Source organism: Aspergillus aculeatinus, assembly GCF_003184765.1.
Source record: "Aspergillus aculeatinus CBS 121060 unplaced genomic scaffold BO66scaffold_25, whole genome shotgun sequence".
Lineage (NCBI taxonomy): Eukaryota > Fungi > Ascomycota > Eurotiomycetes > Eurotiales > Aspergillaceae > Aspergillus > Aspergillus aculeatinus.
Window position 1 is genome coordinate 300,906 of NW_020291494.1, and position 21,965 is coordinate 322,870.

At 54.0% G+C, this 21,965-nt stretch overlaps 11 protein-coding genes and 1 non-coding gene across 12 annotated transcripts; 10 read left to right on the forward strand and 2 right to left on the reverse strand.

Annotated features, from left to right (window-relative positions):
- Positions 1–443: 443 nt before the first annotated feature.
- On the forward strand, positions 444–1,783 carry BO66DRAFT_392091 (sterol desaturase family protein). The gene has a single exon (XM_025647421.1). It carries the CDS (start codon positions 670–672, stop codon positions 1,717–1,719), a length of 1,050 nt encoding a protein of 349 aa, XP_025503818.1. The 5' UTR covers positions 444–669; the 3' UTR covers positions 1,720–1,783.
- Positions 1,784–3,186: 1,403 nt separating this feature from the next.
- BO66DRAFT_420620 (DUF453-domain-containing protein) lies at positions 3,187–4,676 on the forward strand (the record flags this gene model as incomplete). Its single annotated transcript, XM_025649888.1, has 2 exons — positions 3,187–3,789; positions 3,846–4,676. Exons 1-2 carry the CDS (start codon positions 3,337–3,339, stop codon positions 4,674–4,676), a joined length of 1,284 nt encoding a protein of 427 aa, XP_025503819.1. The 5' UTR covers positions 3,187–3,336.
- A 280-nt stretch (positions 4,677–4,956) lies between these two features.
- Positions 4,957–6,403, forward strand: BO66DRAFT_451980 (FAD-binding oxidoreductase; the record flags this gene model as incomplete). Its single annotated transcript, XM_025651896.1, has 3 exons — positions 4,957–5,382; positions 5,444–5,567; positions 5,625–6,403. 3 exons carry the CDS (start codon positions 4,957–4,959, stop codon positions 6,401–6,403), a joined length of 1,329 nt encoding a protein of 442 aa, XP_025503820.1.
- Positions 6,404–6,678: 275 nt separating this feature from the next.
- BO66DRAFT_438704 (uncharacterized protein) lies at positions 6,679–7,011 on the forward strand (the record flags this gene model as incomplete). Its single annotated transcript, XM_025651085.1, has 2 exons — positions 6,679–6,752; positions 6,822–7,011. The coding sequence occupies 2 exons, from the start codon at positions 6,679–6,681 to the stop codon at positions 7,009–7,011; spliced, it is 264 nt and encodes an 87-aa protein (XP_025503821.1).
- Positions 7,012–7,634: 623 nt separating this feature from the next.
- BO66DRAFT_411637 (putative penicillin-binding protein) lies at positions 7,635–9,367 on the forward strand (the record flags this gene model as incomplete). Its single annotated transcript, XM_025649304.1, has 3 exons — positions 7,635–7,820; positions 7,872–8,845; positions 8,923–9,367. 3 exons carry the CDS (start codon positions 7,635–7,637, stop codon positions 9,365–9,367), a joined length of 1,605 nt encoding a protein of 534 aa, XP_025503822.1.
- Positions 9,368–9,707: 340 nt separating this feature from the next.
- BO66DRAFT_451982 (S-adenosyl-L-methionine-dependent methyltransferase) lies at positions 9,708–11,291 on the forward strand (the record flags this gene model as incomplete). Its single annotated transcript, XM_025651897.1, has 5 exons — positions 9,708–9,884; positions 9,936–10,062; positions 10,159–10,279; positions 10,333–10,784; positions 10,847–11,291. The coding sequence occupies 5 exons, from the start codon at positions 9,708–9,710 to the stop codon at positions 11,173–11,175; spliced, it is 1,206 nt and encodes a 401-aa protein (XP_025503823.1). The 3' UTR covers positions 11,176–11,291.
- Positions 11,292–11,295: 4 nt separating this feature from the next.
- Positions 11,296–12,439, reverse strand: BO66DRAFT_451988 (oxidase ustYa family protein; the record flags this gene model as incomplete). The annotated part of the gene is made up of 5 exons (XM_025651898.1): positions 11,296–11,649; positions 11,705–11,816; positions 11,895–12,013; positions 12,065–12,187; positions 12,241–12,439. 5 exons carry the CDS (start codon positions 12,437–12,439, stop codon positions 11,396–11,398), a joined length of 807 nt encoding a protein of 268 aa, XP_025503824.1. The 3' UTR covers positions 11,296–11,395.
- A 905-nt stretch (positions 12,440–13,344) lies between these two features.
- Positions 13,345–14,744, forward strand: BO66DRAFT_392093 (ketopantoate reductase family protein). Its single transcript, XM_025647422.1, has one exon. It carries the CDS (start codon positions 13,377–13,379, stop codon positions 14,439–14,441), a length of 1,065 nt encoding a protein of 354 aa, XP_025503825.1. The 5' UTR covers positions 13,345–13,376; the 3' UTR covers positions 14,442–14,744.
- Positions 14,745–15,891: 1,147 nt separating this feature from the next.
- BO66DRAFT_411641 (MFS transporter) lies at positions 15,892–17,787 on the forward strand (the record flags this gene model as incomplete). Its single annotated transcript, XM_025649305.1, has 2 exons — positions 15,892–16,295; positions 16,383–17,787. 2 exons carry the CDS (start codon positions 15,892–15,894, stop codon positions 17,785–17,787), a joined length of 1,809 nt encoding a protein of 602 aa, XP_025503826.1.
- Positions 17,788–18,110: 323 nt separating this feature from the next.
- On the forward strand, positions 18,111–18,181 carry BO66DRAFT_t159. Its single transcript has one exon. It is a non-coding gene; the product is annotated as a tRNA-His (tRNA).
- A 148-nt stretch (positions 18,182–18,329) lies between these two features.
- Positions 18,330–21,332, forward strand: BO66DRAFT_392095 (putative poly(ADP)-ribose polymerase PARP). Its single transcript, XM_025647423.1, has 6 exons — positions 18,330–18,876; positions 18,947–19,060; positions 19,174–19,449; positions 19,507–20,358; positions 20,408–20,490; positions 20,545–21,332. The coding sequence occupies exons 1-6, from the start codon at positions 18,810–18,812 to the stop codon at positions 21,112–21,114; spliced, it is 1,962 nt and encodes a 653-aa protein (XP_025503827.1). The 5' UTR covers positions 18,330–18,809; the 3' UTR covers positions 21,115–21,332.
- BO66DRAFT_93845 (uncharacterized protein) lies at positions 21,185–21,708 on the reverse strand. Its single transcript, XM_025653719.1, has one exon. It carries the CDS (start codon positions 21,516–21,518, stop codon positions 21,255–21,257), a length of 264 nt encoding a protein of 87 aa, XP_025503828.1. The 5' UTR covers positions 21,519–21,708; the 3' UTR covers positions 21,185–21,254.
- Positions 21,709–21,965: the final 257 nt, after the last annotated feature.

The window sequence follows — 21,965 nt, forward strand, 5'->3', positions numbered from 1 at the left end:
CAAAATTCAGAGTGTTGGGGAATGGTGACACTTCCTAGGTTGGGGGGAACCCTTACTCCCAACCACAGAAGTACAGTATAGTTGTTGTGTATGTACAGTACTTGCATATACTTGGGTAGAAGAATAACATGAGAGATCATCAATGACAATATATCAGAATTATACCTCTGGAACTGAAGCATGACCTAGATGAAGAAAACTGCGGCCTACAAGCTCAAAGAGACACCCTACATCATCTCTTCTCAACCACCGAGGTATCATCCATCCCCAACGAAAGAAAATCTGCAAACCTTACAGCACGTGCCCCCGGAGTCTCCAACAGCCTAATCGTCTGTTGAGCCGCCGTGGCCAACAACGGCCCTCCGGTTCGAAGGGATCTGCAGAGCCGCGGTGATTGTCCCCTCATCAAGCCGCCAGCCGAACCCTCCTCTGCCACCACATGAACCCAAACGCCGTTTTGTCACATGCTGAACAGCCGAGTTTGTCAAGGGAAACTAAAGACTTTGCCTCTTCGCTGTGGTTGGCGGCAAGGATGAACCCTACCTATATAGTTGCCCCTCCAGCCATCCGCCATGGCCGCCACCAGACCAAGCCATCAGCCGACCACAGGCACCCCTCATCACTCGCGAGATCTTCATCAACAACCAAAACATCATCATCATCATCATCATGAGTGGCACACATCCAAATCCTAAGGACTCGATGAAGTCCACCTGGCGCCAGCTGGACCGCGACCAGTGGAGGTTCCCTCACTGGATGGTCGAGATGCTTGGCATCCACCACATCAACCTGGACCAAGACGTCCCCATCCACTCCAAGGAGGAAAAGATGCCCTACATCGGCGAGTTCTCCCTTCACCGCTGGATCCTCTGGCACTCGGTGCTTCCACTCCTCGTCCACCAGCTGTATGTCTCCTACACCGGCCGGCCGATGGGCCTCATCGCCGCCTTCTTCTTCTACAGTCTCGCCTTCAAGCTGATCGCCATCCACGAACTGCACGTCCTCCGCCGGCTAGGCCACAAGGTCGGCTTCTTCGACGGCGACCAGCACGCGCGCGACGGGGTGCCCGACGTGGGGATCGGCAAGGTCGTGCAGTCGCTCATGTCCACCTCGACCTTCCGGCCGGTCATGACCGTCTTCTTCAGCTACCGGCCCAGCCAGCCCCCGTCGCAGATCAGCTGGGCCTGGCTCATCCTGGAGATCGGGCTGTACGGCATCGTCCTCGACTTCTGGTTCTACTGGTACCACCGCGTCATGCACGACTGCGAGGGGCTCTGGAAGTACCACCGCACGCACCACCTCACCAAGCACCCGAACCCGCTGCTGTCGCTCTACGCCGACACGGAGCAGGAGATCTTCGACATCGCGGGCATCCCGCTGCTGGCGTACTTCTCGCTTAAGCTGATGGGGCTCCCCATGGGCTTCTATGAGTGGTGGATCTGCCATCAGTATGTCATGTTCGCCGAGTTGGCGGGACACAGCGGGCTGCGCGTCTGGACGACCCCGCCCTCGACCTTGGGCTGGCTGCTGAGGCTCACGGGGACCGAGCTGGTCATCGAGGACCATGATCTCCACCACCGCAAGGGCTGGAAGCAGAGCTCGAACTACGGCAAGCAGACTCGGCTGTGGGATCGCTTGTTCGGGACCTGCCGCGAGCGGATCGAGTGCCGGCCGGAGAATGTGGATTGGAATACGGAGGTTAAGATGCCGATGTTCTAGGGTGGGGTTGAATTTTTGGGAGTGGTTCGATGGCTGCTGGTTTCGGCTGATGTGTGCACGGTGAGGCTTGACGCTCAGTTGGTGTATCTGGTTTTGATGATAGATGTCTGTATACTGTAATGCTTAATGGTATGGTTGTGAACATGTGACAGATTATTATGCGTTTCCTGGATGGTTTACATACCCTTGGTTATCTCCGAGGCGCTGCGGTGCGCTGCGGTGCTCTGCCTGGATTGAACTTGCTCCAAGGGTTGTCATTCACCAATCTTCAACCTGATACGATAGGGCTTCTTCTGTCTGTCCATGCAGTGTAGAAAGCAAAAGCAAAAACATACAACAGAAGGGATTCGCTGGTGGTCACCCACCCAACTACTAACCTCCCGGCGTGTGGCTTAAGTACGGCTGAGCGGACGGGAAGCCCTGTTTTCCACACCCTGTGGTCGTATGTGCTCAAAAGGGGCTTGAAACAATTCATACGGGGCACTTGTTTACGAACCTAGAAGAAACCGTAGCTTTGTCCCACGGCGGCGAATTGAGGAGCATGAGAGTAGAGTGGTGGATTCCGGCCCGCGGGAAGGGCCTGTTTACACCCACGGTGTTGAACCCTAAAAACTGCTGTTCTGGGTTCTGCTGCAGCAGTGGTTTGCATATTCATTCATCACTATAAACTCCGAGAAAACGGCAAACACATTCTTTCAGCTGGAAGGATCACCTGGTCGAGAGACTGTGTTTCAGGTCCATGCTGGGATGCATGGACTGACAGGAAGACGGCGAGTGATGGAGCATGAGCAGGGCCTAGAAGCTGCCGTGCGTACCATCTTGCTGCTTATGAATGTTTGCTCATGCTCATCCGGAAATTACAAAGGCTGCATTGGGAATCGAACGATCTATCTCGCTTGAAATCACCTACTGAAGAGAGGTATATTGTGGTTGCCTAAGCACATACATGCTTGGCACGGCCTGGCCATGAGCATGGCAAGTCGTGCTTATAGGGCTGATTGGCTCTCCATGATCGATCCTCAATTCCCCGAAAACTGTATTTCGGTTGGCAATCACAATCTCCAGGCCCGTTGGAAATCAAACTGAGGCCAGCACGTGACTATGTATAAGGCAAGAAACGCCCACCTCTCGCTCTCTCTCTCTTTCTCTCTCTCCCCCTCTCCCCCTCTCTTCACCTTTACTTCCATTCTTCCGGACGGGTATAACCTCAATGCAGGTTTGCAATGGTCGTCTCCACGAAAGCAGCGCCAAATTGTTTTCCACATTCACATAACCGGTGAATTGGCTGGGTGGATGCAGCAACGTGCTGGCTGGCTCGTCTTGACGCGGAGTTGCCGCTGCCAATTTCAATCCGAGCTGAGGCGCGCTGCCGACAGAGGGTGAGCAGTGTTCTTCCAGCTGAACAAGGGAGGGATGGGATGTTAATCATCTTCTGTGCCTGCACCGGGGCGCGTATATATCTGGGATCGGGATATGGGGAGAGGGAGAGGGCAAGCAAAGCAAGACTTTTCGTCTGGTTCGTGATCAACAAAAGAAATCCCCATTGTGCATCGTTTTTATCTTCTTCTCTTGTTCTCATTCACTCATTCTGTTCTCCTGCTACCTGCGCTCTTCCCGATGTTGCCTCCAACCCAAAGATTGACGCAGGAAGGCGCCATTCCGGCCGTTTGGATGCGATCTGGGACGTCCAAGGGATTATTTCTGCATCGCGAGCATCTCCCCGCAGATGAGGCGAAGTGGGAGCCCATTATCCTCGCTCTCATGGGCTCGAAGGGGGCTCACTCTGGGGAGAGTGCGCCACAGACCGACGGTCTCGGCGGAGGCACGTCCACGACGTCCAAAGTGGCCATCGTGGGGCGGACCTCTCGGCCCGGCATCGACTTGGAGTACAGCTTCGTCCAGGTGGATTTCAAGGCAGGTCGAGTGGACCGCTCAGGGACGTGTGGGAATATGATGGCTGGCGTGGGACCGTTTGCGTGGGATCAGAATCTGCTCGCTCCTTCATCCGGGTGGTCATCTTCCTTATCATCGGTAGCAGTAGATAAGGAAGGTGACGAGATCAACCCAATGGTATGTTGTGAGTCTTTACAAACAGCGATTGACTTCTCACCCATCTTGTTTCCCAGATCAATATCCGGGTCCTCGATACCAATACCGGCCAAGTCTTTCGTCTCACCATGCCCAATCCACACTACCACCACCAGCACCCGGACTCACCTTCCATCTCTCTCTCAACCTGGGACGCGATCAAGGTGACCATGGTGCAGCCAGGTGGTCAAATGACGGGGGCACTGTTTCCCAAGAAGGAGAGCAGCAGTAGCAGTAGCGAAGAACGCACCACCTTGCTGGAGATTCCCTGTGGCTGGACGGGCCAGCTCCTCCGCGTCCGGGCCACGTTGATTGACTGTGGTAATCCGTTTGTGCTGGTGGCAGCGGCCGACATGCCCGCGCAATACCACCACGAACAGCGGGATTCGTTGTTCAGCGACGCGGCTCGCCTGACGGTGGAAACGCTTCGTCGGGCTGGCTCCCTTCGTCTTGGGCTGGCGACCAGCTGGGACGCGGCGGCCCGCCAGAGGACAGTTCCTAAGATCGCGGTGGTGGCACCAGCTACAGCTGCAAGTGCCTCCGTAGATGCGACGGTGACGGCTTATAGTCTGGGCGACTTGCATCCGACGATTCAACTCACGGGTGCAGTCGCATTGGCGGCCGCGCTGAGTGTGCCGGGGACTGTGCTTGCCGCTGATACAACAGCCAAGGGGGGCAATGGAAACCGTACCTCCTCCTACACGTCTTCCACCTCCCGAACCTGGCGCATTGCCCACCCTCGAGGCACGGTGAAGGTCGAGACTGTTTCATCGCGGAATGCGGACGGGTCCTACTGCATTGAGAGTGCATCGGTGATGCGGACGGCGCGGAAACTATTCGAGGGACAGGCCTTCTACTCTTTGAGATAGTGAAGCACGTGGTGACTAGATTACTATGAAAGAGACTGAAAAGTGACCATCAATCCTGCAAGGATGTCGTAGTTTTCAACTGCTTAAAAGGCGTGTAATCTAGGATTATGGTAGCCGAGAAACCGTACATGTGACCATTCACATGAGCTCTGGTGTTTCTAATTACTTCCATGTACAATACGCCTGCGTGACCAGTCTTTGAGTTACGGCTCTTGGTATATATACCGGCCTCGAATGCTTTTGTCCAACTATAGACATCATCTCTACTACCGAGCCAGCCATGGAGATCATCTGGCGGGACACTTCTTCCGCCTCGCTGTACGAGGAGGCCCGTTTGGCACGGGTCTTCAACTCTCGCCGCCCCGACTACCATCCATCGGCTATTGTGCGTGCTAGAACGGAGTCCGACATCATCGAAGCAGTTCAGCTAGCGCGCAAGTCGAACCTGCAGGTCGCTGTCCGCTCTGGCGGCCACTCATTCCCGGGTTGGAGCCTTCGCGAGAATTCTCTCCTGGTCGACCTTGGCGACTACCGTGATGTTGAGGTTGATGCGGAAAGAAAGGAAGCCTGGATATCTTCCGGGATGAAAAGTGACATTGATTTGCAATTGATGAAGGACTATGGACTGATGATGGGTGCGGGGCATCACCCCGGTGTGGGCATCGGAGGTTACTTGCTCCAGGGGGGGTTATCCTGGAATTGCAGGGTAGGTCTTTCAATCTCCTCTACCAATCATTTGATGAGGGCTTATGCCTGACGAGGCCTAGAACTGGGGTTGGGCGTGTGAGAGGGTCAGGGCTGTTGATGTGGTCACGGCAGATGGGAATCTGGTCCGTTGCTCTGCGGAAGAGAACAGGGACTTGTTCTGGGCTGCGCGGGGAGCTGGGCCTTGTAAGTGTTTCTGATTGCAGAGTTTCCAATAGCTCAAACCTGATAAGGGTGCACCAGATTTCCCCGGCATTGCCACCCGGTTTCTTGTGCAGCTTCTCCCTGCACCCATGGTCTTCCGTTCGTCCGGGTACATATATCCCAAAAATAGGTATACAGAGGCATTTAACTGGATCCTTGCTCTCACACCTGCTTTTGACAAAGACACGGAAACTGTGGCTGTCTGCCGGTATCCTGACGGTATCGACGAGATCTGCTTCACAGTGTACTTTATCACAATGAAGGACAGTGTGGACGCGGCTTGGAGCGCCTTGCTGCCCGCACAACAAACCCGTCCGGAGGGCACAATTCAAGAGTGGTTCTGTCGAGAGGATAGCCTCGAGCAGGAATACGCGAACGAAGTCAGCGCTTACCCGGGAGATCGTCGCTGGGTGGTGGATAATGCCTTCATCGAGAACGAGGCAGATGTGGCTGCTGTGCTGGAGCAGGTCTGTCTGTCACTGCCAGACAGGCGGTTTGTTGTGCTTTGGTATCCGCTGGCCCCGCAGAGTCGTCGTCGATTGTCAGACATGGCTCTCAGTCTGCAATCCGATCACTACGTTGGTACATACGCCATTTACGAGAGCGAAAGCGATGATGAGAGGTGCCGTTCGTGGATCCAAGACACAGCAGAAAAGCTGGAGCCATTTCGTGCCGGCTCTTTCTCCGGTGAAGCCGACTTTCAAGCTCGGGTTGTTAATTGCTGGGCCGACAAGGAGTTCGGAAGATTGACTCAAGTACGACAAAGATGGGACCCTGAGGGACGCTTCTGTGGACCATTGGCCGGCGTGGATGCGTAAGGATAGGTTGGTAGCACTATTAGTAGTCCTCTGTATGTCATGGTTCAGCAATAGCCAGAGTCATACAAATCAGCACAAAAAGCATACTTCTATACGAGCCCAGAGGATTTGGGCCAAAGCTTAATCATAAATTGCAGGGTAAGATATAAAGACATTCTTCTACCAAAGGGTTTGCTTAGACTTAACAGCACAAAGATTCCTAATGATCAATGCTCCTGTCTTTACTTGACGTGACTTTCTAAATTGAAATACATCTGCCTACGATCATCGCCAAAATGAAGCTCTGCAGCACAGGCTTGATGTTTATCTCGATCTTGCTCACAGCGAGCCATGCTGCACCTGTGGATCGGTATGTACACTACTCCTTCCAACCCCCTACCTTTGTGCATGCGGGTAATTTGACCGACCTGGTGAATAGGGCTGCCCGCTCTGTGGATGTGACGTCTAACTACGATCGTGCTGTGGATGTCTCATCGAATTATGACCGAGCTGTGGATGTCACATCGAACTATGACCGAGCTGTGGATATGACTGCGAACTACGACCGGGCTGTGGAGGTCACCGCCAACTATGACCGGGCTGTGGACATAAGTTCTAAGTATGACTAAAACAAGCTGCAGACGCGGTGGGATGGCTGCGAGGTCATAGGATGCAAAGCAGGGATACTGGTGAAGGAAATGAAATTTCCATGATTACTAGTCATGGGACTATTTGGGGATTATTTCATCCCAAGGAGTCAATAGTCTGTCAGTGTTCTTATGTATGATTGTGTTTGACAAATGAGGTATTCTTCGGTCGTGTACTGCAAAGAACAGGCGATGTTAACGTGGTAGGCAACCAATCCTCTAACGACGGATCATTCGACAGGTACGGATATATTGCATGTGAATAATCTTACAGTTGTAGACTCTGTAGGTAGCAAACGACCTATCTAGCTCTGTATTACTTTAGCAGGGATTAATTTATTATGATCCTCGTAGAGGTGATTGGCTGTTGGCAGTAATGCTGGATCGTAAGCACATAGATCGCTACATCCACGGACAGGGTTAATTTCTCTTACAATTAAACTACTCAGACCACTGAAAGTATCCTTGTTTTGACTGCCTAACGCAATGGACATACTTCCAAGATTGTATCAATCTCATCAACCCTTGACTTGAGCATCAGTTTAACTCAACATCGGATAAGGCCTCACTTTTAGACACAGCGCAGCCTGCAGATTCTCTTCAACATGCTTCTCTCCTTGTTTGTTTTGTTGATTCTCTTAGGCTCACACTTGCTCCGAGTGCAACAAAAGCAAAGTGACCAGAGACCATTCAGTGAGACATTCAACCGGAAGATAGAGCAGCTCCTAGAGCACTTCAGTATCCCGGGACTCGCCATTTCTGTTGTGCAAGATGACGAGATCTTGGCGAGGGTGTGTACTTGCCAACACCATAGACGCTTAACCTAGACTGAACATCCATAGGGCTACGGAGTATCTGACATCGAGACCTCGCAAGCAGTGTCCGAACACACGCTATTCTTCGCTGGAAGCACCACCAAAGCCTTCACCGCTGCTGCAGTTTCGCTTCTGGTGGACGATAACCATCATTACCCCAACATCCAGTGGACCACTCCCGTTCATTCCATCATCCCGGAAGACTTCACCATGATCGACCCCTGGTATACAGCCCATGTCACCGTGACAGATATGCTCTCTCATCGCTCAGGTCTACCACGCCATGACTGGCTGCTGCTGACCAATCTGACTCAGCAAGAGATTGTCCAGAGGATCCGATACCTGCCACTGACAGCCGAAATCCGCACCAAGTTCCAATACAGCAATCTCATGTATATCACCGCCGCTCACATGATCGAGTCCGTGTCCGGTCACTCGTTGCCGTCGTTCTTGACTGAAAGAATCTGGGCCCCGCTGAACATGTCGGAAACCTATCTTTCGTTGACCGATGCCCAGCGCGCAGGAAGGAACATTTCGCAGGGTTATTACCTTGATATTAACGGCAAGCTGGTGTCAACCCAGCATGTTAGTATGAGAAATTCGCGTGGCGCAGGGAATATCCTCTCCTCCGTTGCGGATTACGCCAAATGGATTTCGACTCTCCTACGCAGGGGGCCCCCGTTATCTGAAGCGGGCTACCGCACTCTCTTCGGTGCTCACAGCATCGCTGCCAGGGAACCAGTCCCGCCCTTTGTATCACCGACGCTATACGGGATGGGCTGGGTGGTACAGACGTACCGCGGTGAAACCGTGATCCAGCACGCTGGATCCCAGTATGGGTTCGGGTCTCTAGTGGCCCTTCTACCGCAGCGCAAGCTGGGGGTTGTGGTCATGGGCAACAACATGCGTGGGACCAATGCGGCTGCCGATATCATTGCTTTTGACATCATAGATGATGTCCTCGATACCCCCAGAGATGAACGCTTCGATTGGCGAGGAAGGTCTGTGACTGCCCTGCCATATGTCTGTGCAACGTGGCATGACTAACTGTCTCTCCTCCATGCTCTTGATTGATTAGAGCCGATGAACGGTTAGCAGCCGACACGCTCACCAACGACACTTTTCGTCAATTATATCCAGTTCTCCCGGATCCGCCCCAACCCTACCCGCTCAACCTTTCTGCGTATGAGGGATTATACGTACATGCGGTGTATCCCAACCTGACCATATCGAGTGATTGTAGTGAAACGGCAGGTGGAATTTTTTACGAGAATGGGACAGGTGCAAAGCTCTGTGCATTTCTGGTTGAACCAGGGGATTATTTCCCCAAACCGCTGTTGCTGGAGATGTACCATGTTAGTGGTAACTCTTGGGTTCTGGTCACTACTATAGCTGGGGCCATGTCTGTAGCCAGGGTTGAATTCAGGTTCGATGCTGACGGACATAGGATGAGTCATATGGGCGCTGAGGTTGAATCGGCCATGGCGCGGGTGGGGGAGAAGATTTGGTGGGCACATGTTTGATGTCACTGGCAGGACTGGAAAGAGCTAATTGACTATGACTATAACAACGTGCCACGGTAGCATTCTCCTAGCATTAGTTGATTGCCTGTGAGTCTTCAACAAAGTCCATGTAAATTTAGATGCTATGACCTTCATCTTAGCCATACCTCTCTATAACTGCTATTCTTCGGCCACACTCGAACACCAATCGTAGACATCAGCGTTCATTAGTACGAAAATAAACCGTATCCACTGTAAAAATCATCATCTCTTGAACTACAGTCATGAACCTTCCATCCTGCTCATCTTTCGCAGGACACGTACCTTGAATCTAACAATCTGTTGACTGATACTATTTACAATGGAACGGTCAGATTTTGAGACTCTTCACTCACTTCTTGAAGAGATTAAAGCCTCCCTTGCAACTTATGAGGCTACACGTTCAAATCCAGCACGAAATCAGGCTCTTGAGCAAGCGCTGAAACTGACAAGAGCTCTTGAGAGCCCCAAAGATGCGGTCTTCAAGCTCTTTCTGTCGGTGAGTGCTGCACCTACAACTTGCTGTAAAAACACAACTGAGAACTCCCAGCCCACCCAAGCGATGGCCGTCAAAGTCGCGCATGACCTCGGTATCTTCTCGATTCTGACAGGCTCCGAGACGGCCATCTCTTGCCAGGATTTGGCAGATCGGAGTGGTGCGCACCCGCTGCTGGTCGGTCCGTCATCCCTGCCATGTCCATCTCCTGTCACCTACACGCGTAGCTCGTGACCCCATCCCTCGTTCCAGTCAAGTCTGACAGACATGCTCACAGAACGCATTATGCGAGTTATCGTCGCAATGGACTTTGCGAGCGAGCAGGGCCCCGAACAGTACCGTGCGACCCGACTCTCGAAGGAGATAACGGGCAAGAAATCTGGGATCGTGGACACGCTGTACGCCATGGCGTCCTCTCCCATCGTGTCTGCACTAACCCTGTCCCACCCAGCTTCCTCGATCTGGCCCCAGCCATCCTCCAAACGCCGGCCTTCCTCCGCGACACGCACTACCAGAACCCGGAGGACCATTCCGCTGGCCCGATCCAGTACACATACCACACGCCGATGAACAGCTTCGAATGGCTCGCCACTGACAAGGCCGCGCATGCACGGTTCCACGCCTATGTGGAGGGTGTGCGCGAGGGCCAGCCGGACTGGGTGGACTGGTTCCCTGTGCAGGCGAGGATCCTGGACGGATGCGTCGCCAGCGCCAGCGACCCGCTGATTGTGAATGTCGCCGCCGGCAGTGGGCGGGATATGCTCGCGTTTCGGAGGAAGTTCCCCGACGTCGCGGGTCGAATCATCATCCAGGATCTCCCGGCTGTGTTCCAGGACGTTCATGGCCAGGATCTCGGGCTGGAGAAGATCGAGCACGATGTGTTCGAGCCGCAGCCTGTCGTTGGTAAGTTAACCTCCTATCCACCTCCGAGGCTTGTGCGTACATCTGCTGATGTATGCTGGTAGGCGCGCGGGTCTACTATCTCAGATTCATTCTGCATGAGTTCTCGGATGATAACTGCCGAAAGATCCTGGCGAATATTACCAGGGTGATGACAAGAGGATACTCGAAGGTCTTGATCGAGGAGTTTCTCCTCCCGGATGAGCATGCTGGCCTTTTACATTCTATGGTGGATATGATCCTGATGGTCTTCGGGCCGGGGATTGTGCGCACGCAGACGCGTTGGGTCGCGCTTCTTGAGTCTGTGGGGCTTTCTGTCAACCTCGTGGCGCATCCGGACGCGGATGGGCCGTCTATCATCGAGGCCGAATTGGCGAATGTGGAGTCGGAGTGAATGGGCTGGCGGGGACTCGTTGCGTAGTCTACTCTGAGGATGTTAGGAAGTCTAAGAAACACGTTTCAGCCAGCTTTCGGACTCATTGGCATATCAATATCGTACATTGATTCAAATATTCCAGCCTTAGCAGATGCACAAGAAGAACATTGCTCAATAAAAGTGATCTGTCGTTGGGATGACAAACTCGGTCTTACGCCCTGGTATTGCCCTAGTAGTCCTACGGACAAATTTCGTCAGGCGCAGCATCCGTGCATGGCGGCTCAGAGAGCTCCAAAGAATCTGGAAGTTTGGTAGGTTCTGTGTCAATCTCGTGTGCCTTCGAGTACTGCGCGATGGGCTTCAGCTTCCGGCACTTATGCCATACGCTGAAGTCCGGGTAGCTGAGGGCGCGGCCCTTGACCCAGCTCCTCGTCACAACCCCGACATCGCCGTTGCACTGGATCACTTGTCGCAACATGTCGATGCAGTGATCTGAACGTGTGTCATGATTGAATAGCAAGGGGCGAAAGGGACAGAAATGCCATACCTACATGCAGTCGCAGCGTCGCGTTCGAATCGTGGAACTCTGCCGGCCTGTTCTCCAGCTGAGAGTAGTAGTCGTAGTACGTGTACTGTCGAACTAGATTGACGCAGTGGAGCTGATCCACGTGTTAGTCTGACGTATCTGGACACACCCACATGAGAGCTTGTAGATGTGAAGCTGAGGGGGGCGCAACCTGATGGAACACCTCGATCCCACCCGCATAGCCGTCGCCCTCGGCCTCGGCCACTTTCACCTGGGTCAGCGGTTTCTTGAGCCGGGACATGTCCTCTGCTGTGATCTCAAGTTGCGCCACTAGAAATCATCAGTATAGAGACGGAGACAACGGACGCAAAGAGCAGATACTGTGAGTGATGTGGCCCCATGCCGCGTCCAGGTGTGGGTTGGGGGCCCCTTCGTATGGGTTTGTGTCGAAGAGGCTTCCTTGGAAGCGGACATCCTCATATTCCACGAGGTGTGTGAAAGGGGCTATATATTGTTACTATGATTAGCAGTGTTTGTTAAGAGGAAAATGCCCCTACAATATGCTGATAATTGTTCTGCACATTTACCGTCGGTAGGAGAGGATCGGTTGAGTCTCAAGGCTGAAAGTAGCAAGGAGAAAGAAAGGAGGAAAAACAGGAGATGCAATGCCCAGAGCCAGTGCGCAGTTCGAACATGAAGATGATGTGGGTGGGGTATGTCAAAGTGGTCTAAGAGAGGATCACTGTCGTCAGTCATCGGGTCCTCTATTGAGCCCTTGGGGTGGAGTGGGATGGACTCCATTATGGCTGATCAGCATACTCGAGCTATGAGGAAGCTGAGTATATTAACTCTGATAACTAGCTCTCCATATATTCTGTGCCCTTTACTTAGAAGATATGTGCTATCAATTGATAGGTATCACGAAGGACTTGTTGTCTTATGACGATCTAATGACTGCAGGCATATCACTCCGGCATGGGTCTCTTCCTCGGTGACCAATCAATCAATAGCTCTTACCTTTATCTTCTTTCTAACTCAGTGACCTTTTCTTCTCTCGTCAAGAATGTTATCGGAATACAGGTGCGACCGTAGTAAGTGTGCTAATTAGTTATGGACGAAGTAGAGTCTTCTACGAGGTACTTTCGGTATGAGGATGGATAATTGGAAGTCTCATGAGATTGATTATACACTCTTAGGACTATTTAAATAAGTTTGTAGGCTCACAGAGGTCTGGTATAAGTATTCTCTCACTGAACATGTAGTAGTTAATTCCATAAGAACAGATAAACATGTTGCAGCCCCAGAAGCATATTGTTATCAGAATCCGGGGGCTAATGTATGAGCAGGCCTATCTTGGGCGACATGAGGAGATAATGCAGTGAGCTGGCTGCACTTGCAGGGTAGGTACCAGTCTTCTGTATCTCGGATTGATCGGATGGCCTGGTTCCAAGTTGCTTATGCGCAAGTAGACGTTCATAGTACATGAATAAGAAAAGTACCGAATGATTCAACCCCGCACGGAATGCTCGCTCCGGGCCGCGCTGGCGTTGGTGGGCGGGGGAAAATTCCCCCGATGCTAGCCGAACCCACCAAACTTATCCGCTTTGAACCTCTCCTGGCTCCTTCCTGTTCTCCTGTTCTTCACATTGTTAACTTACTGTATTATCACATACTCTCACGTACTGTGAACAGTATGGCTCCTCCCCCCATCCACATCCTTGGACTCGGGAGCATCGGGACCTTCATCGCTCATTCGCTACGCTCCTTGCCTGCACGCCCGCCCGTGACCTTGCTCCTACATCGACCTGGCTTGTACGATCAGTTCTTAGCCCGTGAGGGCAAACTCCGCGTCCAGATTGGGGAGTCTGGCCCCTCGGCCGAACAGAATGGGTTCGAGGTTGAGCTTTTGGGGAAGAGCCAAGACTCCGCCCACCAACAATCCACCGACCCCATAAAATGCTTGGTCGTCACCGTCAAGGCTTCATCGACCATCGCCGCTCTCCAATCGATCCAGCACCGGCTCAACCACCAGTCCACCGTCTGTCTCCTCCAGAATGGCCTGGGACAGATCGAGCAGCTGAACGACCAGATCTTCCCCAACCCACTCACCCGCCCCACCTACATCTCCGGCATCATGCGTCTCGGTGTCTATCTACGATCGCCCTTTGACGCAGTGCTGGCGGGCATGACCGGCTCCGTTACCGTGGGGACCGTCCCCGGCCACAACAACAACAGCAGCAGCAGCAGCAGCAGCAGCAGTACGTCTACCCGCTACCTACTCGATCGACTAACCGAGTCGCCCATCCTGCAATGCACCGAATCCCCCTGGGCGGACCTCTCCCAGGCCCAACTGCTCAAGCTGTCCGCCAACTGCGTGATCAACCCGTTGACGGCGGTGCTGGACGTGCGCAACGGCGCCCTCCTTGACAACCTCGAGGTCCTGCCCCTGCAGCGCCAGCTCCTCCAGGAGGTCTCGCGGGTCTTCCAGCGGCTGCCCGCCCTGCGCGACCGCCCCGACGCGCAGCAGCAGTTCGCCTTCCCCTCGCTGGAGGCCTCGCTGATCAGTGTCATCCAGCAGACGGCGAGCAACTCGAGCAGCATGCGCGAGGATCTGCGCAAGGGCCGCGCGACCGAGATCGAGTTCATCAACGGCTGGGTGGTGCAGCAGGGCGAGGCCTTGGGGGTGGATTGCTCGGCCAACCGCATGCTGCGGCAGCTCGTTCGGGCCAAGAGCAATTCGGCCGGGACGGAGAAGTAGCGGATTTCCGCTCGGAGAGACAAGGCTTGGCCGGAGTATCGGTGTGCAGTGTATCACCTTCGCGTGGGCATTCTTTTCGAAGGTTTTGTCCTGCAAATGGCTGCGCGGAAGACAGGATCTACGATGTGCGGTGGAGCTATTCTTAGGAGCAAGCTGGGCGGTGAGCCCTTGACGAAGCAAGTAAGCAGAGACCCTACATGCAGATGTTGTGCATGATCATGCCATGAATGAACTGGCTGTAGGCAGGGTATAACAGTTGTCAGCGGAGGTTGACCGGCGGATGTACTCCGAGTAGATAGAACAACTGTGAACCAAGCACAACCAAAAAAAAAAAAAAGAAAAGAAAAGAAAAAACAGAAAAACAGAAAAAGAAAGAAAAGGAAAAAGAGAGCCAAAAAAGACTTGGCATGGCAGTGGATTCTAACTACAACCCAACCAGGAAGAAAAAGGGGGTTGAATGATTGGGCAGCCATGATCTCCAGGCAGCACCTGGCATCCTCCCTTACCGCCTTCCGTACAAAGCACTAGTCGCCCCACCGGCGGGGCAGATTCCGAATCGATAGTTTCAGAATTGGTCGCCACTCTGAGGAATTTTCCATCGACCGCAAGCAGAGGGCCCTCTCACGTGGCAGCCATTCGGAAGTTCCGAAGTGCGCGAGAAGACAGACACAGATGCGCAACACGCAGAGAGCGTTCCCTCTGCCTGAGTTGTCTCGGGTATACGGCAAGTGATTGCGACTGGGATAGTAATCATCGAGAAGGATCAGGAAGATTCGTGATGACGGATGTGATAACTTGGAACAATCCACGACTAATCAGTTACATGCCAGTTGAGTGTCTTACTCACCCCCAGTGCTGACGTCATGGCGGCATTGTCCCGCTGTCGGCCGATGGGGGCCAGACCACTGATGCCCTGAGGCCTGAGGCATCGAAGGCAAGCATCACATCACCGCAACCACTTCATCTGCCCCATTCAGTGCATCTGCTGCTCAATGGATGAAACAAACGGTCAATTGGAAACTTAACTAGTACCACTAGTACCTCTCATCTATCGGTGTGTGCTGGAGCTGAGATCAACGGAGTGTGCTGGTTCTGGGTTCGGCAATGCCAACTACTCCCGGAAGCCGTTAAATGTGGGGCGAGGGCAGCTGGACGGATAAGTCGGAATGGTGCACTGCGCCTGATTCATGGATCTGGTAAGGCAAAAAAAAGGCTGAATGTCCCTTTTTTTTTCCCTCTCTCTTCCTTGGGTTTAATTGTAATAATATTATGCCGTCTGGTCCCTGGAGCTTGTTTCTCTTTCCAGGTTTTCCACTTTTCAATCAAGCTTCTGGTGGCCATTCCGCTCCCACCTTCGTGTCTCCTCTCTTCCTCTCTCCCTCTCGCCTCCATCTCCCGCCCCTTCTGAGTCGAATTATCAAGCATGTCTGCCTTCGACAAAGAGCTCGAGATGGCGGAAGCCGATGCCCGCCCTCACACCAAAGAGGAAGGCCCGCGGAGGTCTTCTGAGAATCCAGACCGGCCGAGTTCCTCCGGCTCGGCTTCGTCCGGCTCGAGCAGCTCCATCGACTATAATCCCCAGATTCACCGGCTCCAGTCCCGAAATACCGAAGTTGACCTCGAGCGCCTCCGCACGGGGACCTCCCATGCGCTGAGTCGCATCGAGACCCAACGTCTTCAACATGCCTTGACGGTGGGTGAAAGTGTCAAGTCGCGACCATCTCGAGGCCCGTTGCCGGCGTTCGGCGGGGGCAAGCCCTACCCTCCTCCTCTCCCCGCCCGTGAAGACTATGTCGTCGAATTCGACGGGCCTGCCGACCCTCTATACCCTCAGAATTGGCCTTTGATGCGAAAGTAAGTCTTCTCATGCATTGCTTCTAATGGTGCATTGTCCGGTAGCCAAAGGATGGATGGCTAACTGCCTTCCCTCTCCCTGTCTAGAGTGTACATCAGTGCCATCCTCGCGTTTACCAGTATCTGTTCCACTTTCGACTCGGCCGTCTTCAGCGGTTCCAGCACCAATGTCGCGAAGCACTTCCATGTCGGGCTGGAAGTGGCCACCCTGTCGAGTTCGCTGTACATCATCGGATACGCCTCGGGTCCGCTGATTTGGGCCCCGCTGTCGGAGTTGAAGGGTCGTAAACTTCCGATCGTTGTTGCGATGTTAGGGTTCGGGATTTTCAACACGGCCGTCGCCGTCGCCAAGGATCTCCAAACCCTCATGATCTGTCGGTTCTTCTGCGGTATCTTTGGCAGTTCCCCATTGGCGGTCGTGGCGGCGATTTTCTCCGACATGTACGACAACCGCACGCGCGGGGTGGCCATCGCCATGTTCTCCGGCACGGTGTTCCTGGGCCCCCTGCTGGCGCCGTTCATCTCGGGCTTCATCAACGCCTCCTACCTCGGCTGGCGCTGGACCGCCTACATCCCCGCGTTCATGGGCTACGCGGCCTTTGTGCTGAACGTCTTCTTCCTGCGCGAATCCTACCCGCCGGTGATTCTGGTCTCCAAAGCCTCGGAGCTGCGCCGCCGCACGAAGAACTGGGGCATCCACGCCAAACAGGAGGAGATCGAGGTGGACCTGCGGGAACTGGTGATCAACAACTTCTCGCGCCCGCTGCGCCTGCTCATCAACGAGCCCCTGATCCTGGCGGTGACCATCTACCTCAGCTTCATCTACGGGCTGCTGTACTGCTTCCTGACGGCGTACACGCTCGTCTTCCAGGGGGTGTACCACATGGCGGCCGGCGTCAGCGGGCTGCCGCTGTTCGGCATGGTGGTGGGGCTCATCATCGCGGCCGGGTACATCATCTGGAGCTCGCGCGGGTACAGCCGCCGGCTGGACGCCAACGGCGGCGTGCCCGTCCCCGAGTGGCGGCTGCCCCCCGTCATCGTCGGCGGCGCCCTCTTCGCCGCGGGACTGTTCTGGTTTGGCTGGGCGGGCTACACCGGCCGCGTCCACTGGATCGTGCCCACGCTGAGCGGCCTGTTCACCGGCTTCGGGCTGCTGATCATCTTCATCCAGCTGTTCAACTACCTCATCGACACCTACCTCATGTTCGCCGCCTCCGCCATCGCCGCCAACACCTTCTGTCGATCCATGGTCGCCGCCAGCTTCCCGCTGTTCTCGCGCCAGATGTTCAACAACATGGGCATCGAGTGGGCCTCGACCCTGCTGGGCTGCGTGGCTGCGATTTTGGTCCCCATCCCCGTCTGCTTCTACTTCTTTGGGCGCAGATTGCGGATGAAGAGCAAGTTTGCGCCGTTCTACGAGAAGGCGCAGGAGTCGCATGCGCCCGATGAGGATGACCATGAGCTGGAGGGGGAGAACGGGGCCGCCCACTAAGGGTTGCGCTGCATGTGGATGACGGAGGGAAGGACAAACACTATTATACCGCATTGTATATGTAATGATAATTCTTAGTGACGTGGAGCGTTCTTGTCATGGCATTTGCATTGGCATTCTGCAGGTTAGCATAAAAGTTGGGAATGAATATTGGATAATCTTTCATCCATGTCTATGCAGTGGGAGTTGGCTGGTTTGATGTAGCGTGAAGAAAGGGTTGCTATCGTGGTTTCGAGAGAAGGTGGGTTGGCTGTTTTGTCGTTCCACCTGTAAGCTAGACTATAGGATATGATTACTGAGATGTTGGCCCATTATATAATCAAGGTGCTGTGGTCTAGTGGTATGACGTCACGTTGTGGCCGTGCCAGCCCCGGTTCGATTCCGGGCAGCGCCACTTTCTTTTTTGCGCTCTTTTTGCCGTGTCGTGGGTTGTGCCTTTGGCATAAGATAGTTGGGGAGTCTCATCATAATCCGATGCCAAGACACAATAAGCATCACTTCACCCATGCCAGATGCAATCCCATCACACCCAGACCTCAAGCCTCAGGCCACCGAGGTGTCCCTTGCAGCGTGAGTCCCACTCAGCACAGGCAGCATCACGTGCCCCGACCGGTGCCTGGCCGGTCCACCCGAGCTCGGGCCAATCACACTCCTCCCTTGCTCAGGGTCTTCAGGCAACAGCCGGGCGCTGAGGCCTCAGGCCAGCGATCGGCCTAGCGGCGGGGACCAAACAGGCAAGTAGCTGCTTTGCCTATAGCATCTTCATCTCTCCACCACCGCTTTATAACCATGTACATCTCCTTCAATCCTTTCGCTTTTGCCATCTCTATCCTCTCCTTTGATTCCCACACCATTTCCAGTGTTGATAAACTTTCATCTCAGGCTCATCTTCCCCTTATCCAGACACATTGTGACCCGCAAGACCTCGTATTCGCAACCGAGCCAAATATCGTTGGTCGGCGAGCTCACTCACCACTCTTTCCCCTGCACATTCAGGCCCCTTTCACTGCCCTCTCATAACCATGACAAAACTACCTCTAGACGGCTTGGTCATCGCCGTAGGCGGGACTTTCCCCGGCTACAAACAAGGTGCGAATGCCCTGATCATACGCCAGTCTCGTTTCCAATCGTCCGGGTTGCAACAGACTAACTCTCACAGCCGACCTTACTTCCATCATCAAGAAACAGGGAGCTGAGTTCAGTGCGGCCATCACCGAGACCCTGACCCACCTGATCACAACCCCCAAAGAAGTAGCCAACCAGAGTCGCAAATGTGAGTCCATCCCCGAGCTGGCCCAGCGGACAGCCCCGCGGGGAAGCTTGGAGCGTTGCACAATCTGGCAGATGACTGCTGTCTGGACGCCCTACTGACTCTTCCCTCCCCAGATACGCAGGCATGCAAGGTTCCGTACTGCAACATCGTCTCGCTGGATTGGCTCATCGACTCCGAAACGGCCGGCAAGAGACTGGCGGAGAAAGACTTTCTTCTGGACAACGCGAGCAACAAAACCAAGACCGATGGTGAAGAGACCAAGAAGAAGCGCACGCTGGAGCAGGCGCTGGGGGTCAACGAGGATGGGACAACTAAGAAGCTCAAGAATGCGCAGAAGGCTGGGACAAAGGCGCTGAACATCCCTGTGGATGAGGAGTGCTCGCTTCGACGTTCGTGATCCATCTTTGCTGGTGGGAGTGGTGTCAAGAGCTGACAGTCTTGCTTAGGCTCCCATAAAGTGTACATCGACCCGGAGTCGACCATCTGGGATGCCACCCTGAACCAGACCAGCGCAACCAACAACAATAACAAGTTCTACCGCATTCAGCTTCTCACCAACCCTACCCAGACGGAGTTCATGACCTGGACACACTGGGGCCGAGTCGGAGAGAGTGGCCAACATGCCCTGTTGGGTAATGGGTCCCTTGCCCGCGCCGAGGCCGAGTTCCAGAAGAAGTTCAAGGACAAATCGGGCCTCACGTGGGAGAAGCGGCTGGAACCACCCAAGAACAACAAGTATACGTTCATCGAGCGTAACTACGAGGAGGATTCGGAGGATGAGGATGAGGATGAGGCGCCCGCGGCCAAGAAGAAGGTCGAAAAGAAGCCCAAGATGGAGGTCAAGAGTGCTCTGCCCGTGCAGGTGCAGGACTTGATGGCGTTCATCTTCAACCAAGAATTCTTCTTGTCCACCATGGCTGCCATGTCGTACGATGCGAAGAAGCTGCCCCTGGGCAAATTGAGCAAGCGTACACTTCAAACAGGTTTCCAGGCGCTGAAGGATTTGTCAGAACTCGTGACCGACCCGGCGTTGGCAGCCTCCAAGTACGGGATGAGTTTTCAGGGCGCTGCGGAGTACCTCAGCAACAAATACTTCACTACAATCCCTCACGTCTTTGGACGCAATAGGCCGCCTGTTCTCACCCAGGGTGATCTTCTAAAGAGAGAAATTGAGCTGCTGGAGACGTTGACGGATATGGAGGTTGCAAACAATATCATGAAGGACGCGGAGGACGCGGAGATGATCCACCAGCTCGATCGCCAGTTCCAGGGCTTGGGAATGAATGAGATGACACCATGTAGGTTCAGCACACGGGTTGGAAGTTGACTATTACTGACCATATCCAGTGGCCCGTACCTCAACCGAGTTCCAAGAGCTGGAAACCTACCTTGTGCGTTCGCGTGGTGCATCTCACAGTGTGGGCCTTAATGTGAGCTTGAAACATGTCATACCGAGATCAAACCTAAGCTAATCTCCCTCACAGGTCATCAACATCTTCCGTATCGAGCGCCAAGGCGAGAACGACCGCTTCAACTCCTCCCGTTTTGCCAAGATCAAGAACGGCGACCGCCGCCTCCTGTGGCACGGATCTCGCAGCACCAACTTCGGTGGTATCCTGAGTCAAGGTCTGCGCATCGCGCCCCCCGAAGCTCCTGTCAACGGGTACATGTTCGGCAAGGGAGTCTACCTGGCGGATATGTCGACCAAGTCGGCCAACTACTGCTGCGCCTACGGCAGTGGCAACAAGGGTCTATTGCTGCTGTGCGATGCGGAGCTGGGCGACCCCATGCTCGAGCTGGAGCACGGCAACTTCAACGCGGGTGAAGACGCCGCGAAGCAGAACAAGATCGCGACCCTAGGTCGGGGCCGCTCGATCCCCGCGGGCTGGAAGGACGCGGGCTGCGTCCATCCCAACCTGGCCGGGGTCAAGATGCCGGACACGGCGCACGGGGCGGCGGTTCGGAATGCGGCGTCGCTCATGTACAACGAGTACATTGTGTATGATGTCGCACAGATCCGGCAGCGGTATCTTTTCCATGTGGATATGCGGTAGGCTGGTTTTACTTCGGCGCAATGGGTAGTGGTATTAGCGGGGCGCAAGGGCATCTGCTGGTAGTCGCTTGATGGTGTTTCAACGATGGGTTATTTCATTTCGATCCGCGCATATTTGTGCTATTAGCATTACGATGTATTTTATTTGACGAATTTCTTTTTCTTTTCTACGATCCATCGCAGCTCGATGAGGCAGACAGTAATGGCATTATTTGTGAGGTTGGGGTAGGCCAGTGGCCGGACAGAGGGCTGTAGATGCTGGCAACTTAGGTTGGCAATGCCTGGTTGCATGTCGATTATTCTCCCCTGAGAGCTGGGTTCTCCAAGCAGCAACTCAAGCTCAGTAAAGGTCTGGAAGATGCAACCAGCACAGCCACCAGTCAAAGTAGCCACAACGGGGTGCATGAGGCGGGAGATGTCCTACCAGTACAACATCCCAACCAGACAGCATTCACTCACCGCACTACCTTACCTACTGGAAATTAACTAAGACGGAATCACATGGGCCCAACCCACGGCATCCAGAAAGGCTGTTGGGGGATCCACGGATGTTTCCCGTGTGGCTCGGTGCGGATCGGTGAGTATTCACTTTCACCCCTGGTCCATTTCTTTGTTGTCCTCTGCTGAAGCAAACTTTGTTTGGCTTCTCCTCAACAAATATCTTTCTGCTTTCTCTGCCTTCTCGAAATTTGTGAACAAGGTTTGAACAGCGTGGAGCTTCACTTTCACTACTGCAACTGAGCAGAGGACTGGCACTGTACTCACCACCTGTGATCGAGTGAACACAGGGTGCAGTACTTCCTACGCAGAGTCTCAACTCGAGCTATTCAGGTACAGTCTATACATAATAAC